General features: G+C 40.6%; 1 protein-coding gene across 1 annotated transcript in view; it reads right to left on the bottom strand.

Moving 5' to 3' along the window:
- The window catches only part of GALNT12 (polypeptide N-acetylgalactosaminyltransferase 12), a 45,959-nt gene extending 27,625 nt beyond the window's left edge, over positions 1-18,334 (bottom strand). Inside the window, exons 1-3 of the mRNA XM_043979374.1 lie at positions 17,831-18,334; positions 10,443-10,612; positions 4,623-4,812 (exon numbers count right to left, since the gene is read on the bottom strand). Coding sequence (XP_043835309.1) covers positions 4,623-4,812; positions 10,443-10,612; positions 17,831-18,261 — 791 coding nt within the window. The 5' untranslated portion in view covers positions 18,262-18,334. The remainder of the gene's footprint in view (positions 1-4,622; positions 4,813-10,442; positions 10,613-17,830) is intronic.
- Positions 18,335-19,274: the final 940 nt, after the last annotated feature.

Raw genomic sequence — 19,274 nt, 5'->3', positions numbered from 1 at the left:
CTGGTTAAAACTTGTTAAGCAGATTGTGTTTTATATTTCTGTTGTTGATTGATGATAAGCAAATATATGATTTAAGACAAATAAAAAGTACAAAAAAACCCTTTGTTTAGCTCTGGACTCTAATCAGATTCTATTTCTGTTGTTGATATATGTAGACACTGCATGGCCTTCATCCAGGCCTTCATCACTTCAGGCTCCAATTGATATAATAGTCTCTTAACTGCTCTCCTGGGTTCTATCCTCATCTTATGCATAATGCTGCCCCAAAATACCACTTTCATTATGTCTCCACCCTGTTTAAGAATTTATTATGGCTCTGCTAGTACTTATGTGTAGGATCATATCCAAACTGGTTCACTTGACATTCAAAGACCAGAGTCTTCCTCTCTTAAATATCTTAAACATCTGCTTTACCTACCACGAATAGTTAATGAGAACATCAAATGAAATCATGTATATGAAAGCACTTTGGACAGAACTACAGAACTTTACAGTTTATAAAAATATGGCGTTCTGCTAGGCACAGCAAGGAAATATAAAGTATAACTCTTGTCTTCAATGAGTTTATAATATAATTGAGAAATAACATATATGCGGATATAAGAGCAGTTAATAAAAGAAGTAAATAATGATAACCATATCCTTCTTGTGGTCTGTAGCATCACAAATGAAACTAGATAATGGGGCATGAGACACCCACAGATACTAATATTGAGAAGGTCCTTTCTACTTTATCTTCTATTTTCTCTTTTTCTCTTTCTTACTATATTTTAAATAATAAGGGATTCTAAGGAACAAAAACTAGCAGAACGTAATAAGACAAACTTGACACATATACGCAAAGTGGTGTGGCATAATGGATAAGAGTGCCGGATGCAGTTTCAGGAAGATTTGGGTTTAAATCCTACCTAAACAATCGTTAGCTCTGTGACTCTGGGCTTTCTTTAGCTCTCTCAACCTTAGTTTCTGTATCTGTAAAATGGAGATAATAACCACACTGAAGAGTGGTCGTGAAAATCACAGGAATTATTTAAGGTGCATGACATACTTTAAAGCATTCATTAAGTGTTCACTATGACTACCATAGTCAAGGCAGTTCTGATTCTGGTCAAACCTAATGGTTCAAATCTAGACCACTGTGGTCGCCACATTAAGTGGATATCAGGGCAAGCAAGTCAATTCCAAATGTATCCATGAGGGTTTAGATTAATATTCTGCAGACTTCGAGGATCATTAAGAGTACAGAACCCCAAGGCCACTGCCAACACTCCCATGGAGCCTTCTAAATTGACCTGTTTTCTACAGAGAAAGTCTGCCTAAAGACTTCCCCTGAGCTTGATCTGGCACGACCGAGTCCAGATCTAAATCCTGATTCATGAAGTTCCCTCAGAAAAAGAACATCCTCAACCTGCTAGATACTCAGTTTCTAAACTATTAACACTTCTGGTGGAGCTAATTTTGGTGAATTGCTAGTAAATAGCTTTCCTTAGATTCCAGACTCCCAGAATCTTCCAACCAGGGTCAAGGTTACTCTCAATCTAGTTCTACTACCTTGTCTAAACAGAGCTGTCCTTGGAACCTATTCTTTCCCCACTCCCCATAAGGTTTTGGGTAACTGTTAGATCTTTTTCTGTAGCAAAAAAATTTTTACTCATATCATATGCCTATGTTTATTATTGCTGTTGTTGTTCAGTCATTTCAGTTGTGTCTGACTCTTCCTGACCCCAACTGGGGTTTTCTTAGCAAAGATACTGGAGTGTGTGAGAGTCAAAATTGGATATATGGAGCATTAATCGCCCCCTTTAAACTTTCCCTTTTATATATATATATATATATATATATATATATACCTCCCAGGCCAATAAGAAAAGGAGCCTCCAAGCTTTAATCTGTGAGGGATCAGGTTTTATTGCCTGGGAATTAATTAGACCACAAAGGTGAAACCAATTAGGGAAATAAGGAAGTAGAAATACACGTGAATAGTCTTTGATCTAAGCTTAGTCTATGCGATCCCAGAGATTAAGCTAGTTTAAATAAATTTAGGATTTTCCTTTATAAAACTCACCAAATCCCAAACTTCCCGCCAGGCCGAGAACCAGTGCACCCAAGACTGAACACCAAACACCTGCTTCCGAACTCCCCTCACCAGAGCACCACCAGAGACTCTTCGCGTGCATGCCATACTATCTAAAATCCCTTCGTGGTCGCCAAAAGTGGTTTGCCATTTCCTTCTCTAGCTCGGGAAACTGAGGCAAGCAAGGTTAAGTGACTTGCCCAAGGTCACATAGCTAGTAAGTATCTGAGCCTGGATTTGAACTCAGGTCTTCCTGACTCCAGGTCCAGCACTCCATCTATTATATACCACCTAGATGCCCATATTCCTACATAATAGGCAGCTGGTTTCTTCCATTTGTGAGGTAGGAAACCAAGATTAAGATACCTAGTTAAGATTACAGAATAAGGTGAGGCCAACATGGCCAGTGTGGTTGTCCTGGGACATAGATCAATATATCAAAAGCACTGAGAGCTCCTTCTGGTAAGAAATGTAATCTCAATATGGGGGTCAGAACTAGGTAAGAACAACAGTTCTTAGTGGCCAGGGCATGTAGGAAAGAGCAGGGATCCATATCACCAGAGTTTTTCCTTTTACCCCCTTCCAGGTGCACAGAACAGGTAGCATTCTTTGCCTAGCACTGGCACTTCTCACAGTTACATATTTATTATGTAAAGGAAAACAAAAAGAGAATTTGACATCTGTCTCATTCCAAGATACCACTACTTATTTTAATGTTTTCTCCTACAGAAAAAGTGGATCTTTTTTTTTAAGGGAAAATAAGCAAACTCTATTTTATTTCTTCTAGTATGTTTACATTTTATATTGTGTTTTTAAGAATAGGCTAAATTTCCCCAGAAATTTCAAAGCTCCTTTAATAATCCCAAGCTTCCTGTGGACACAAAGGTCTGACTATCCTAATATGAATATCCTACCAGTGTTGCTATATTGCTATGAGACACAGAATACAACAATCTCTCAAGAATTAAAAATAAACATCATTATATATATAATATATAGTGATGTATATGTGTGATAGATGTAGATGTAGATAGATATCTATAGATGTAGATGTAGATGTAGATAACCAATGATCAACTTCCAAGATGAACAGCAGTAAAAGGTGCCATTAAGTAAACCTGGGATAAGGTGAGAAGAGGGGTCTATCAGGCAGTAACTCAACAAGCATTTAGGAAACCCCTGCTATTTGTTAGAAGAAAGATCAGCCTGTTACATGGCAAGTGCAGGGGACAGATGGACACAATTACCCTTGCAGAAGAAAATGAGGAAGGCCTTCAACACTTTGGGTAACCCCTCTATAGTAAACTTATGGGAGAATATGGACAAAAGCCCTACATAATAGGCAGGTATGGAATACCCTAATTGATAAAATTATACATCTATTTGTACATTTCACTGTTAAAAGTCATTTCCGGCCATAAAGTCATTTTAATAATCCTGTGAGTTGTCTATCCCATTTTATAAATAAGGAAATTAAGGCTAAGAAGGGCTAAGTGAATTTGCTTGCCCCAGGTCACACAACTATTAAGTAGCAAGGCCAAGAACTGAACCCAGGGTTTTCTGATACCAAAATATGCATATGAGTCAATATAGGACTGTAGACTTAGCAATTAATCAAGCAAAAAACATTTATTAAGGGCTTACTATGTGCCAGATATTGTGTTAAGCCTTGGGGATACAGATAAAAGTAAAAAGAGTCCTTCTCTCAAGGAGCTCATATTCTAATAGGGAGGACAACATGTAAATAACTAGGAATATACAGAGTACATGGGAGGTAATATCAGAGAAACTGAAGGGGCTTGGAAAATCCTCCATTCAAAGGTAGTGTTTAAACAGAGACTTGAAGAAAGCCAGGGAATCCAGCAGGCATAGGAATTGAGGGAGAACATTCCTGGAACAAGAGATAGCCAAGGAAAAGGCCCCAAGTCAGGAGACAGAGTATTGTGTGCAAAGAGCACAACATAAGTAGACCACTGAAGCTGGATCATAGGATGGGTAAAGGGGATGAAAGTGTAAGAAGACTGGACTGATTGGAAGAGGCCACATTATGAGGAGCTGTAAATGGCAAACAAAATTTTGTGATCTTTGAAGTAATAAGAAGCCTCTGAGTATCAAGGTTGTCATGATCAGAGCTACATTATAAGAAAATCAATTTGGTGACTGAACAGAAGATGGAGGGAGAAGAGGAGAGAGACAGAAATATAGAGGAGGAGATGGGGGACGAGAAAGAGACAGAGAGTGAGCACATAGAAAACCATTGTAATAGTCTGGACAAGAGGAGACTGAGAGCCTGAACTAAAGGGGTGCAAGTGTGAATATAAAGAAGACAAATTGCCTGATAATGAATTCCAAGGTTCTTCAACTACTCTCAAATGTGGATCTCAAGACCATTATTAAGACCCTGTTGGTGGTTGTGAGTGCAAGTCAATTACTGATATGAGCACCCTGAACAAACAACATTAAGGAAAGAAACAAAGATGACAGTTTCTTTAAAATGCTTCTTTCTTCACTTCATTTCAAATCATTTGACTAAAACATGTTCTCCTACCTTTCCAGCAGTGGCTCCAGCCAGCCATCGTGACATTCACAGTGACAGTCAAGGAATGTCAGAATCTCCCCAGTTGCTATAGAAGCGCCCAGAAGCCGAGCTCGAACGAGTCCTTCCCTTTTATTTGCCCGGATTAAACGCACTTTAGGTAGGCTAGACAAATGGTTTTCTAAAGGTTCCTTTAAATGTTCTAGTAAGAATAAGAATAAAGACAAGAATCTGAGCAAATTACCTATTATAATGTTATAATCATGCATATGGATAAATTAGTTATCAGCCTGGCCAAAAGCTTAAAGATATTAAAAAAAGATGTTGATCCCCTAAAAAGCCGCAGCCCTTCATACCAACTGTAGTAACGTCTTCTTTTTTTTTTTGCAGGGCAATGAGGGTTAAGTGACTTGCCCAGGGGCACACAGCTAGTAAATGTCAATTGTCTGAGGCTGGATTTGAACTCAGGTCCTCCTGAATCCAGGGCTAGTGCTTTATCCACTGCACCACCTAGCTGCCCTAGTATTGTCTTCTTGATGCTTTGATCATAACCTGGAAAGGATGCCATTTCCTATTCAAACCAAAAGCTCCTATTCTTATCTCCCGAATTAGATGGTTTTCTTCACCCTGAGTTATACTGAGCTGCTTTTGAGCTAAAATGTACCCATAACACCAAAGCTACCCTTTGTTACTCCCCCCACATTCCTCTGATCCTTCCACTTTCTTAGGAGATTCTGAAACCTCAATCATGGTGCTTAACCAGGAAATGCTAGGTTTGATTTGTGATCTCTCTCCTTACCTCTTTAATTGTGGGTTTCAAGTAATTTATCAGCCAAGACAAATAAGATTCTAAAGCTGCATCTTAGTCATTAGATAAACATTCAGGTAAATCTCTGCTTCACTGCTCTTCTTCCTAATAGCAATATCTCATAATGATGCCATCCATGACCGTCTTGAAATCGGGATAGAGAAGAGATAATGAAGCTGATCTCAATTCTGCATACTGGTATAGTTTGGGTACATCCATCTCAGTATAATGGCCAACCCCAAGCTTTTCATCTGACCTGCAATATGTGGTTCTTTCTGCTAAGACCACTAAGCCACCTGCTGCCTAGGCTATTGATTCCTTTCTCTCCTCTGACAGTACTCTGATATCAATCAACAAATATTTACTGAGTAATTAATGTGACCAACATTATGTTCCATTCTATGGGAGATATAAAAGCTGTATAAGACATTTATTCATTGAGTGCTCACTGTGGACTCATTCCCTACCACCGCCATCAATGAATTTACAATCTAATTCACTTTACGTACATATGTGTTTCATTGAAAACATCCTTCCATAAGATCATAGGATCCCAACCTCACAGCTAAGCATGTGAAACCAAGTCCTTTGAGTCAGGCTCTTCACACTATTTAGCACATTTTCTCTTTAAAATGTTTTCTTTGCCTTCTTTTGAGAATATACCAGAAACAAAATGAGGGAATAAATCTTGCCCTGAAAATGTAGTCCATCTATTGTTAGGATGCAAAAATTTGGTCTAGGTCTATTTTTGTCTTTGAATTCCCACTATCTTCATAAGTAGATGCTTAATAAATGATTGCTGATTGTTAATTTATTTTTGAATCATAGATTTAGAGCTGCAGAAAACTTTAACCCAGTCCAATCCTCTTATTTTACAGATGAGAGAACTGAGTCTCAGAGAAGCTAAGTGACTTGCCCAGGGCATAACTCCAATAAGTAACTGAGGTAGTATTTGAACCCGGGTTTTCCCAATTCCAAGTCTAGCACTGTATCTACTTTACCATGCTGTCTTTTATCCAAGATGCTTCATCCACAGTTCAAGATTTTAATTCAATTGAATGAACATTTTGCCTACTATGTGATAGGCATTGTGCTAAGCACCTGGGGATGCAAAAAGAAGCCAAAGACAGTCCCTGCCTTCAAGGAGTTTACAATCTAATGGGGGAGATAACGTGCAAGCAAATATATACAAAGCAAGCTATATACAACAAAGAAAAGCTTCTACAAGGAGAGCAAGAGAGTCTAGGAAGGCCCTAGAAAAGGTTTTTTGTTTGTTTGTTTTTCCCTGAAATGACTCAAAAGGTGAATCTGGGAAAGGTACTGTGCATCTGTCATCTTGCCTTCCTATTCTCACTGTCATAGCTCTGCTACTATTTATCAGTGGGTGGGAGGCAATGAAAAGGTGGCACAATACAGAAATTTCCCAAATAACACTGCCCTAACAGCCATCATTTTTTCAAGAAAGTTCTTAAGACTTTGGAAACAAGTGAATTACTCTTCAGTGACTAGTGCAGCACAGCTGCCATACCTACTTCTTAGTTCAGGGATTCTTGCCACGACTAATTCTGCTCAGTTCCGTTTCTAAGGAATTTATTCCTCCTGTAATATTGTTTTTACCCACCATTACATTCCCTTGGAACCAGTTAATGACATTAGGGAGGCATATGCAGAACTGATATTCTGCCAACCTATCTTTATCTCCTTCCTTAAAGACTGTCATTAGGACATGCCCGAGGCCAGATGGAATTCTGCCATACACCAGATCCATGAGATAAAAAACAGTTAAAACAACATGCTCTGTTTTCCTCCTCACCTGAGGTTTCTGGCAGGGCCTTGTGAGGCCAATGAAAAGTTTAACTTATTTTACTACTCCTTCTGATACATTCCCTCTAGTGCTAGAGGGATTCTGGGCTCATCTCATGTATAGAAGGCATAATGTAACAAAGTCCAGCCTTGGAGTCAGGAGAGTTGGATTTTGTTTTGTTTTTTTGTTTTGTTTTGTTTTGTTTTTTGGTAAGGCAATTGGGGTTAAGTGACTTGCCCAGGGTCACACAGCTAGTAAGTGTTAAGTGTCTGAGGCCGGATTTGAACTCAGGTACTCCTGACTCCAGGGCCGGTGCTTTATCCACTGTGCCACCTAGCTGCCCCAGGAGAGTTGGATTTTAATCCCAGCCCCAACACATATTAACTGGGTGAACTCAGGGAAGTTACTGAGACTCAGTTTCCTAATCAATGTTATGGGGATAGTAATACTTGTAACTACCTTTCTCATAAGAGTTGTTGAGAGGGGGGGGAAATCTATAAATATTGAAGCATTAATTTTTTTTGTTTCCTCTTCCTTCCCTTCTACTTCTCTCCCTTCCTCCTTTCTTTTATCTCTCCTTCTTTCTTTCTTCCCTTCCTTCCTTCCTTCCTTCCTTCCTTCCTTCCTTCCTTCCTTCCTTCCTTCCTTTCTTCCTTCCTTCCTTCCTTCCTTCCTTCCTTCCTTCCATTTCTTCCTTCCTTCATTTGAAACTAGATTCCCCCGTTTCCCCTGATCTCACCCAAGCTGGAAGGCTAGCCACTAGTCACTGAACAATTCCAGCAAGTAAACTGTAGCCTGCTCAGATCCCAACATAAACCAGTTCACCCCCTCTTTAAGCAGTCCAGTGGATGCTTCCCCGCAACCCCTACTCGCTTTATAGGTGTTGGACTTAACATGGATAAGTTATAGGCTTTAGCCCTATTCTAGTTCAGACCTCCCAAACTCAATTAATCCACCAGCCTCAGCCTCCTCAGTGGCTGTGACTATAAGTGTGTGCCAAGACACCATATAAATTCGTTACAATAATTTTAACTATCTCTAATTGTAGGCCATGTGATAGTGAATACTCAGTTGAGATCCTCTGAATATTCCTCCTGACATCCACTGACAGGTTTTCTCTTTGAGCAGGTCTCTACTCTCTTGAGATTCCCAGGAGGATTGGTCTCAATGTTCACATAGCAGAATGTTTTGTTCTGCCACCAAAAAACCCTTAGCATGCTGTTTGCTTTGCCTTTGAGATATTCTATGGAATAATCCTTCTGTGCCTTACTGATGTTTCATTTTTGGTTTTTCGGTTGATATTTTGCCAAATGCTTAAAAATTATTTTTACATTTACAATGCATGTTATATTTACAGTGCTACCTCTTTATCATCCTCTCCAAATGTATCTTCTTGTAGCTATGATAATTCACGTATCTCAGAATTCTCACTCTTAAGGAAAACCATCAATAAAAGGAATAAAATATAGTTACCTTTTTCCATGTACAAGGATGGTGAATTTCAATTTCCACTAGGAAAATTGTTCCATTGTATCTTGTTATAACTGACCAGCTCGAGACTGGCACATGGTTAAAAAGGTCTTATTTTTCAATGAATTCTTGTGTCAGCAACCACAGCTGGGAATCTGAAGTTTGACCTCTTATGACCTGACTTGGCATGGTCATGCTTCCATAGCTAGGTGGGACAGTGGATAGATAATTGAGCCTGGAGTTGAAGACTTGAGTTCAAAGCTAGTCTCAGACACTTATTAGCCATGTGACCCCAAGCAAGTAAATTAACTTGTTTGTCTTAGTTTCCTCAACTATAAAATGGAGATAACAAAAGCAATTACCTCCCAGATATTATGAGGATTGAAGGAGATAATATTTGTAAAACATTGGTACATATCAGGTGCTTCATGAATGCTTGTTTCCTTCCTTCCTTTCTTTCACGGTATCTAGTGACTAGTCCCTAATCTCACAAAATGTGAGATGTACATATCTTACTGTAAGCACTCAGTCTGGGGTAGGCATGCCGTTTCAACTGTAAGAGTAGGGTTACCTTGTGTCAGTATTATATTTCTCTAAATCTTTCTTCCAATAGCATTTTCTCTTAATGTTGTTATCATCCTTCAGTCATTTTTGGTCATGTATGACTCTTTATGACACCACTTGGGGTTTTCTTGGCAGAGATACTGGGTTCACCATTTCCTTCTCTAGCTCATTTTACAGATGAGGAACTGAGGCAAACAGGGTTAAGTGACTTGCTCAGGGTCACACAGCTAGTAAGTGTCTGAGGCCATATTTGAACTCAGGAAAATGAGTCTTCCTAACTCCAGACATGGTACTCTATCCATTGCACCACCTACCTGTCCTCTAACTCTTACCTTCCAATAAAGAGAGCATCACCAAGATGAGTAAGTTATATTAATATATGCCCTTGGGGAACTTACAATCTACTTGGGGATAGAAATACTGACTCCCTCCTCTCCATAATGTTCATTTCTCTTTCCAATGCCTCCTCTATAATGAATAGATTGTTTACATTGTTGGATGTCTTTACTAAAATAAACAGCCCCAGAAATCTTTACAACTTCCACCCCAAATCTAAGGCCAATTTTCAAAAAGTTATATCTCTATATTTGTAAGCATGGTTTTAATATTACAGAAATTTTTAGATGCCATTACAGTGAAGTTTCTTCTTAACTCTTGAAAAAAGTTTCCAGTCATTTCAGTGCATGTTGTTCATTTGATAAAGTGGAGGATGGTTTCTCCATTCTCTTTTACTAATTATTCCAATCCAGAGAATCAAGTCTCTTCCAACTTTTTGGTTTTAAATCCTTCAGAGTGACAGAACAGTTTTGGAGCAAAGTGACATAGAATTCCTTCTTGCTTTAATCAATGACAAAAGTCAGACCATATTCTCTATGCCAAAGCTCCTTAAACTGTGGGTCTCGACCCCATATGGTAACTGAATGTGGGGGTCATGAAAAATTTGGCAACAGCGGGTTGCTTAAAAATTTCTCAGGCAAAAAGAGAGTCACTAGTGGAAAAAGTTTAAGAAGCCCTGCTCTATGCAATACATGCACACACACATATAAATGCACATACATATCACCCCAGAGATGTAGCTACTGCTAAAAAAAGTACTGCTCTATTTATCTTTTACAAAGTTTTTTGTCATTTCTGTGCAAAGAAAAACTACATCTTCAAACAAAATTCATTCTAAAAAGTTGCTTACCTCTGTCACTATAATCATCCACAAGTATGATTTCTTTAAGCAGAATATCTGGAGATGTCTCAAGAACACTATAAACTGTTCGTAAAAGAGTTGACCATGCTTCATTATAAAAAGCTATTATAACAGATGTTTTTGGCAAATTATCATAATCATATTTCTTCTCTTTGCACCTGCAAATTTAAAAAAACCTCATTAATTCAGACTCTACTAATTGGTAAGTCAGAAATGGAGCTAGACTAAAGGCAATTTACAAATAGTAATATTTTATATTTATAGAGCATCATGGTTTATGAATCTTTTCCTCAAAACAACTCTGGTGAGATAGATACTGGAAATTTTGTTATCTCCATTTAACAGATGAGGAAACCTAGGTATGGGGAGTATAGGTAGTTATTGAGTACAGTTATACCTGATTTTATTGCACTTTGCTTTATTGTGCTTTTAGATATTGTGTGTTTTTTACAAAATGAAATTTTGGGGCAACTCTATGTTAAGTCTATTTGTACCATCTTCCCAACTTGTGCTCACATTGTGTCTCTGTGTCATATTTTGGCAATTCCTGCAACATTTCAAACTTTTTCATTATCATTATATCTGTTACAGTGATCTGTGATCAGTGATCTTAGATGTTTCTATTATAATTATTTGGGCGAACTGTGAATCATACCCATATAAAACAGCAAACAAACAATAAATGTTGCGCTCCACCAACCAAGCAGCCCTTCCCCATCTCTTTCCCTCTCCTTTGACCTCCCTATTCCCTGAGAGATAACAATACTGAAATTAGGCCAATTAATAGCCCTACAATAGCCTCTAAATGTTCAAAAGAAAGGAAGAGTGATCTAAGAGGCAAACTTCATTGTTGTCTTATTTTAAGAAATAATCACAGCTACTCCCACCTTTAGCAATCACCACCCTAATCTGTCAGCAGCCATCAACATCAAAGGAAGATCTGCTACCAGCAAAAAGATTACAAATTTCTGAAGACTCAGATAATGGTTAGCTTTTGTTTTTAGCAATAAAGTATTTTTAATTAAGGTATGTACATTTTTTTAAAATACTATGGGCAGGGGCAGCTAGGAGTGGATAGAGCACCGGCCCTGGAGTCAGGAGTACCTGAGTTCAGGTCTGGCCTTGGACACTTGACACATACTAGCTGTGTGACCCTGGGCAGGTCACTTAACCCCAATTGCCTCACTAAAAAAAAAAAATACCAAGGGCAGCTAGGTGGCACAATGGATAGAGTGCCAGGCTTGAAGTTACGAAGACTCATCTTTATGAGTTCAAATCTGGCCCCAGAGACTTACACATATCTATGTCTATGTGTATGCATGTACATTTATACTCTCTCTATAAAGACTCTTCTGCTAACCATCTTTATTGGTGTATACACATATAAAGCAGAAGAGTCTATGTTGTTGTTTGTCCTTCATCCCTGAAGAGGATCATGACATCAGGAGATGATGTCATGCCTTGCAGCGAATTGGATTTAAGTGAGGCAGGGCTGTGCAAAATCACCAGCCTCACTCTCTCCTCCAGAGCCATCTGGGTCCAGTGGCAAGATATACATTAGGACAACTGCAGATGGCTCTAGATGCAGTGGGAGACCTTGGCCTTTTTAAGGTAAGGGCTTTCCCAGGTAACAATAACAAATAAACAAGTAAATTAAAAATATATGGAAGGAAGGAAGGAAAAGAAAGGAAGTCTGGGAGGGGAAGGCCCTCAGGGTTTCTGCCTGAAATATATGTATTTATGTGTATATTTGTGTATATACATATGCTTGTATATTCAAACATATAATCTTGTATATACTTCTGCCAATCTAAATGTACCTTATCATATATATGTATGTATATACATATATATATACACATATCTACACAAATGCACATATAGATATAAAAGCCTCTTGACAAACTGCAGTTACAAGTATTTAAAATTTTAAGTGATTTGCAGAAAATGGGGCAAATAAAAGGCATGTTGCCAGACTTTTGTGGCTTTCTCTGACCACAGAAGAAATCATAGAATTTTATATTTAGAATTATCAAAGTTGTCAAAGGCCATACAGTCCAACCCCCTCATTGTACAAATGAGGAAACTAAGTCCAAGGAGATTAATTGATTGTCCATAGTTACAGAGGTGGTTAGAATCCAGGGGCTAGCTAGAAAAGGACTATATTCCCCCTCTCTAAAGAATGACTCCCTGATCATCAGAGATAGGAGAAAGTATGGTCAGCAAAGGATTAGCAGAGGTGATTCACTTGGGTCAAATATTCCCAAAGATGGCAGGATCAAAAAGTCTAGACTATCTCATTCTCATTCTTTACATCTGGCACAGTAAGCTTGCAGGAAGAGTAAAGTGGACACTATGTATATTTGAGGCAACTGGACAAGGGTCAGAATTGAGTTGGTTAAATTTGAAAGGTTACAGTCTTATCAGAATATATTGAGGATCATAGGATCTGGAGTCAAAAGGAGCTTTGGAGATCTCTAATCAGACTTCATTAAGAAGTCTTTTAAGTAAAGACTTCTTAGACTTAGCTTCACCACAGTGAGACAGAAAAACCAGTATGTATCATTTTGTGTCTGAGACTAGTTAATCTGTCCCATTTATCTCTCAATATACTTGCCTAAGATTAGCAATTACAGTTTTCAGAGAACAAGGACATATGTCATAACCAGGGCTCAGGCAGCATGGGATTAAGGGGGATGGGGCAGGCCTGGTTATTGTCAAAGTAAGAATCTGCAGCCAATTAAAGGGCTTAGTTAAGCCCCAAATCTAAACTTGAGTACAAGGTTGAGGGCTAATTATCTTAGGATATGTAGAGACATGAGTAGAGAAAGCAGATGCAAAACCAGTAGATTAGCCCAAAGGAGAACTAGACGGGAGGGACATGAAACCATTATCCAAGGCCTAAAGAGAGTCCAGTTCCCAGAAGGCCTATTCAAGCAGGGAAAAGGAGGGAGGGAAAGAAAGGGTGACTAGGTGAAATTCAATCAGGACAATTCATCCATCACATAATCTGCAAAACTCCAAGAGGGCAGAAAGGAGTGGTGAGGAATTCTGGTTACAGTTTTTAAGCACCCAGACCCTGGGAGACTGGTGTCCAATAGAAAACCAGGGACTCATGGTTTGTTCCTTGACATACTCTTCAATCCAGTGATATTGGCCTCCTAGCTTTTCCACTAACAGGACTCTCTCAGGTGTGGGCATTCTACCTCCCTGCCTCCTTTAAGTCCCAACTAAAATCCTACCTTCTATAAGAAATCTTCCCCAACCCCTCTTAATTCCAATGTTTTATCTCTGTTAATTATTTCCTATTTATCCTGTATATCACTTGCTTTGTATATACTTATTTGCTTGTCATCTCCCCCATTATAATGTAAGCTCCTTAAGGAACTGGGCTGTCTTTTACTTCTTTTTGTATCTTCAGAGGTTAGCACAGTGCCTGGCACACAGTAGGCACTTAATGAATGTTTATTGATTGAATGGGTACAAAAGAAGGAAACCAAGGTCTGGGATACCAAGATATCTTGTCAATTTAAATTTAGATCTCCTTCAGCTTGGATTTATAGTTTCTTCTTTTAAATATTTTATTGATCCTTTTTTCTTTTATTTTTTTCATTTTTTGCTTCCCAATGATTTCCCCTCCACCCCCGCCAAAAGAACCCTCCCTTATAAGCAAAAGAAATTCACACAACAGCCATGCTTGAAAACATATGCCTCATTCACTACCTATTGCCCACACCTTCTGATATGAAGAAAGTGAATTTTGTATTTGGTCAGGCCTAGCAAGCTTTTCTGGCTTCATATTCTTAAATTCCATTGTCCTTTTCTCAGTGTGGTGAATCATAATCCCTCTGAGGTGTTACTTGTAGGACCTTAAGTACCTCTACTAACATCTTCATCTGTAAAAGCAGGGAACTGGTCCCTTCCAGTTTTGTATCTATGAGTTGAGGATGTATAATATGAAGAAGAGCCTTAAAGTGGTTGTGATAAGCCATCTTCAACCAAAAGAAGGGGTATTACATGAAAGGAATTAGATATGTTCTGCTTGGCCTCAGGACAGAAGTAGGAGCAATAGATAGAAGATGCAGATAAACAGGTTTAGGCTTGTTATATCAGAAAATATATTAACAATAAGAACCATCCAAAAGCAGACTAGGCAGCCTCAGCAAGGACTGAGTTCCCCATCACTGGAAGGCTTCTAGAAGAGCCTGAATGACCACTAGCTGGGGATGGCTAGAGAAGGAATTCTTAGTCCAGAACAAGTTGGATTTGCTACCTTCTGAGGTCTCTTGTGTAATTCCCAGATTCTGTATAACAGCTTTTTGGTATTTGATATTTCATTTCATAAGGACATATAGCTAGAATTGGAAAGGATTACAGAAGTTATATCATCCAATACCCTCTTTTCAGAGAGGAGAAAACTGAGGCCCAGGGAGCTCTAGGGACTTGCCCAAGGTCATAGAGCTAGTCAGCACTAGGTGCAGAATTTGAACTCAGGTCCTCTAAATCCAGCCTTTCCTTACCCCAAGTTTATAGCATTCTATCCATTCCATAAAGTTGCCTCTCAGTGATAAAAAAGATCGTAAGAGCTACCATCTGCCCTCCAGGAATTAAAATCACTTAAGTTCAAGCAAGCTACTTCCCATGAACTAACAGATATTATTGCTGAGTGGTCAATGATCTTTGAAAAATAATGGAAAGCAGGAGAGGTATTGTGTTGTAGGACTGATGAAAGGCAAACCTCATCCCACTTCTCGAACTATGGCTGATGAGCTTGACTTGAATTCCTAGCAAAATTCTGAAACATATTATTAGAGGGATGATTTGTGAGCGTTTAGTAAGGGAAGCACTGATCATTAAGAGTTAGTATGATTTCATCAAGAACAGGCCATTCCAGACTAACTTCATTTCCTCTTTTGGCAGGGTTATTAGATCAGGGAAATGCTGTAGCTAGAATATAATGTGATTTCAGCAAAACATTTGACAAAGTCCTTCACGCTATTCTTATGTATAAAGATGTCAAGTTATGAGCCAAATCAGTCCATTGGTTTCAGAACTGTTTGAATCACCAGACCTGAAAACTAGTCATTAATTCTCTGAGGAATCAATGTCAACTCTGAGGAAGGGGGAGTAAATCTTTTACCCTATGGTGCTTCATGTTTTTATCAATGACTTGGAGGAACACATAAATGCTTATTAAATCTGCAAATGATAAAAAGCTGAGAGAGAGATAAAGAAAATCTCAGAGAGAAAGAAAGAGTGCTAATATTCAGGTTTAGGCAGGATGTAAAAAAAAAAACCATTTATAGGTTAGAATGATCACCTGATCCTAATAAAATGAAATCTAATAGGATTAAATATGAAGTCCTACAATTGAGTTCATAAAATCAATTACAAAAGTACAGTTTAGGGGAGGCATGGTTGGATGACTACTCATAAAAAAAGGATCTAGTGGCTTTGATAACTGTTGCTCAGTCATGTCCAACTCTTCATGACCCCATTTAGGGTTTTCTTGGCAAAGATACTAGAGCGGTTTGCCATTTCCTTCTTCAGCTGATTTTGGGGGTTTTTTGTTTGGTTTTTGTTTTTGTTTGGTTGGTTTTTTGGCAGGGCAATGGTGGTTAAGTGACTTGCCCAGGGTCACACAGCTAGTAAGCGTCAAGTGTCCGAGGCCGGATTTGAATTCAGGTCCTCCTGAATCCAGGGCTGGTGTTTTATCCACTGCACCACCTAGCTGCCTTCTCTTCAGCTGATTGTACAGATGAAGAACTGAGGCAAACAGGGTTAAATGACTTGCCCAGGGTCACACAACTAGTAAGTTTCTAAGGACAGATTTAAAGTCCTCCTGACTCCAGGCCCAAAGTTCTATCCACTTTGCCACTTAGCTGCTTTGATAGAGTAAAACTTAATAGAAATTAACAGCTTCAGATGACCACCAGAAAAACCTTAGGCAAGAGAAACACAATCATCACAACTAAAGAAGTGAAGGTTCATCTATATTCTGCCCTAACCAGATCAATCTGAAATATACATTCCAGGGATGGAAATTAAACTGAAATTCAACTAGAGGAGGGTGACCTGGATAGTAAGAAATGGAGAGCCATAGAAAAGTCCAGGAAATGGGGATAGTTAGTGGAGAAAAGAAAAAAAAAATTGGGAAGCTAAAGTTAGTTATCTTCAAATATATGGGAGTGCTATTGTGCAAAAGAGCAATCCATCTTGTTTTCTCTTGTTGTGCTTGGCCCCAAACAGCAGTATTAGGACTACCAAGTGGATGTCATAAATATCTAAGGAAAACCATTCAGCTCAATTTCCTCATCTCTAAAATGGAGATAAGTAATACTTATAGTATTAATCTCTTTAGTAACTCTGGAGACCCTGATATCGTGTGTAAGGAAACCCTCAAAGGCACAGGGGCACACTGCAGACATTTCATTCAGCAAACTTAAGTTTCTACTTCCTGGTACCGAGTATTAAACATTTTTTTTTTAAACAAATACCTTATGTGCTGCTAATGGTGCTAACCAGGCTGAATTTTCCACCTTGGTTTACAGAGTTGACTGAGATCCCAGAAAGGACTCCCTAGCAATTATTCCAATTCTCTTGTAAAAGCCAACTATCAACAGGTTTGGCTCGAGTCTGCAGACAAGTACCGAGCTGTTTGAGCAGTGCGGGGCTGAGGTAAAATGTAACTGCCTAATTGGAAATCCCATAAACTGCATTATGGCCTAATGAGGTTCTAGTATCAGCTTTCCAGAAGATTGTTAGCAGTGATTATAAATTAAGTTAGCATTCCTTCTGTGTTAGAGTAAAATACCTGTCCTATATCTGATTTAGATTGTACATTAGATAGATACCTTTTTATTGCCTCCTTTTTGTAAAAGGCCAAAGGAATCTACAGGATGATAGAAATTAGTTCCCCTTCCCCAGTTTTATGGCTTCGTTCATTATGAGAACGTAAAAATGGATATGGTTCTCTATATCGACTTGTTGATTCACACACACACACACACACACACACACACACACACACACACACGAGACTAACAGCTAAATTCACAAATTCGTGTTTGAATGGAAGGGAGCATGATGAGCTCGCCGGTCCTCGGATGGGAAAACGGAGGCTGAGGGAGCCAAAGTCACAGCCAGGACTAGCTTAGTGAGCGGCGGAGCAGGGCTGGCTCCAAAACCAGCGCGGTGCCAGCCACTCCCGGGTCGCCGCGACCCCCTCACGGCTAAACTTTTCGCAAAGGATATGGAGCCTGCAAGGGGGCGTGACTTCGCCGCTGCCGCGGTCCCCCGTGCGCCCCGGTAGCCGGGCCAGGAGTGGGATCAGGTCTGGGCAGAGGGAGCCCCTGCGCCCGGGGCGCGTCACTCACAGCGGGTTCCAGCGCTCGGGCAGGCGCCGGTGCAGCGAGATGCGGTCGCTGAGGTAGATGTTGATCTGGTGCCGCTGGATGCTCTCCTCCTGCAGCTTCTTGCCGGCTTCGTCCAGATCCAGGCTCACGGCGCGGCCCAGCTCGCCCAGCGCGCCGGGCTCTAGCGGCGGCCGCGGGTAGACGGGGCGGCGGAGCCGCTGCAGCCGCTCCTCCGCGCTCTCGCCCGGCTGCGGCTCGCGGGCCCCGGCGGGCTCAGGCTGCAGAGCGGGGCCCCGGAGAGCGCGTGCCTCCGGACCCGGGGCGGAGCTCCTCCGGAGCACCAAGGCCAAGGCCAAGGTGGCGGCGGCCGCGGCCAGCAACACCAGCAGCGCCAGTGAGCAGGGGCCGCGCCGGGGGCCCAGCCAGTAGCGCCGCCGCGGCTTCCACCACATGGCCCCGGGCAGCGCTCACACTCCCTGCCCCCGCGGCAGCGGTAGCGGCAGAGGAGGACTGGGAAGAGGCCACCACCCGGATCCCGGAACCCCGCTCGCGGGCCCCGGAGGCTCCCCGCCCCCACCTAGCCCGGGGCACCCCGCCCCACCTGCCCTCCTCCCGGCTCGCCCATCGGCTCTCGGCGGTCCGGTTGGAGTCCCGCGCGTGCCTTCCCTCCCTCGTGCCCACGCTCCCTCGGACTCTCGCCCCGCTCCCTTTCCCCCGGCCCTGCCCCTGGCTGACCGGGCAGCCCCGCAGATGGTGGCGAAAACTGAGAAGTTCTCGGAAAACTTCGAAAAGCAGATCCTGGGCGGACTCTGCGGCTGCGGGAGACCCTCCTCTCCCGGGAGAAGAAGGGGCGGGGGAAGAAGGAAAGGAGGGAAGGGGTTGCATCGAGATCCTTGGCAAGCGCCTCTGACCGAGGGTGACTCCTTGACTGAAACTAGACTTGACTCATTTTTTTTTTTAAATCGGAACTTAACTTTTATTTTTAAAGGTTTCTTTACACAAAGTAAAGCGGATAAAGGAATGCCAGTGGAACCAGGAAATCGTCGTTAATACATAGAAAATAAAAACAACATGTTACTTTCAGAGCTTTCTAATACACTTCTTTTTATTTTAGCGACTTTCTTTTCTTTGTTGTTAAGATGAAGATAACTTTTCTTGTTCTGTTTTGTTTGCAAAACAGTTGTCCTTGTTTTTAATTTTAACAATGTCCACAGTTCCAGGTCTGCTTTTTCTGCAGGAAATGTAGTCCCATTCATTTACTTTGAAAGGTGTGGAAGCACCCTGCCCACCGCTTATTTGTGCTAAAGTACACAGCCAGGATGTGTAATCAGATTTGTGGTCAGATGGGTTTAACATTTTGTACCTCCCATCTGCCACCACCAGTTTTCGTTTCTAGAAATTACTTCTGGAATTTAAAAAATATCTATATTAATTATTTGTACTTCCTTATATAGAATATACAACT

The sequence above is a fragment of the Dromiciops gliroides genome, chromosome 1 (genome assembly GCF_019393635.1).
Source record: "Dromiciops gliroides isolate mDroGli1 chromosome 1, mDroGli1.pri, whole genome shotgun sequence".
Lineage (NCBI taxonomy): Eukaryota > Metazoa > Chordata > Mammalia > Microbiotheria > Microbiotheriidae > Dromiciops > Dromiciops gliroides.
This window is presented reverse-complemented; position numbering and strand designations above follow the sequence as displayed.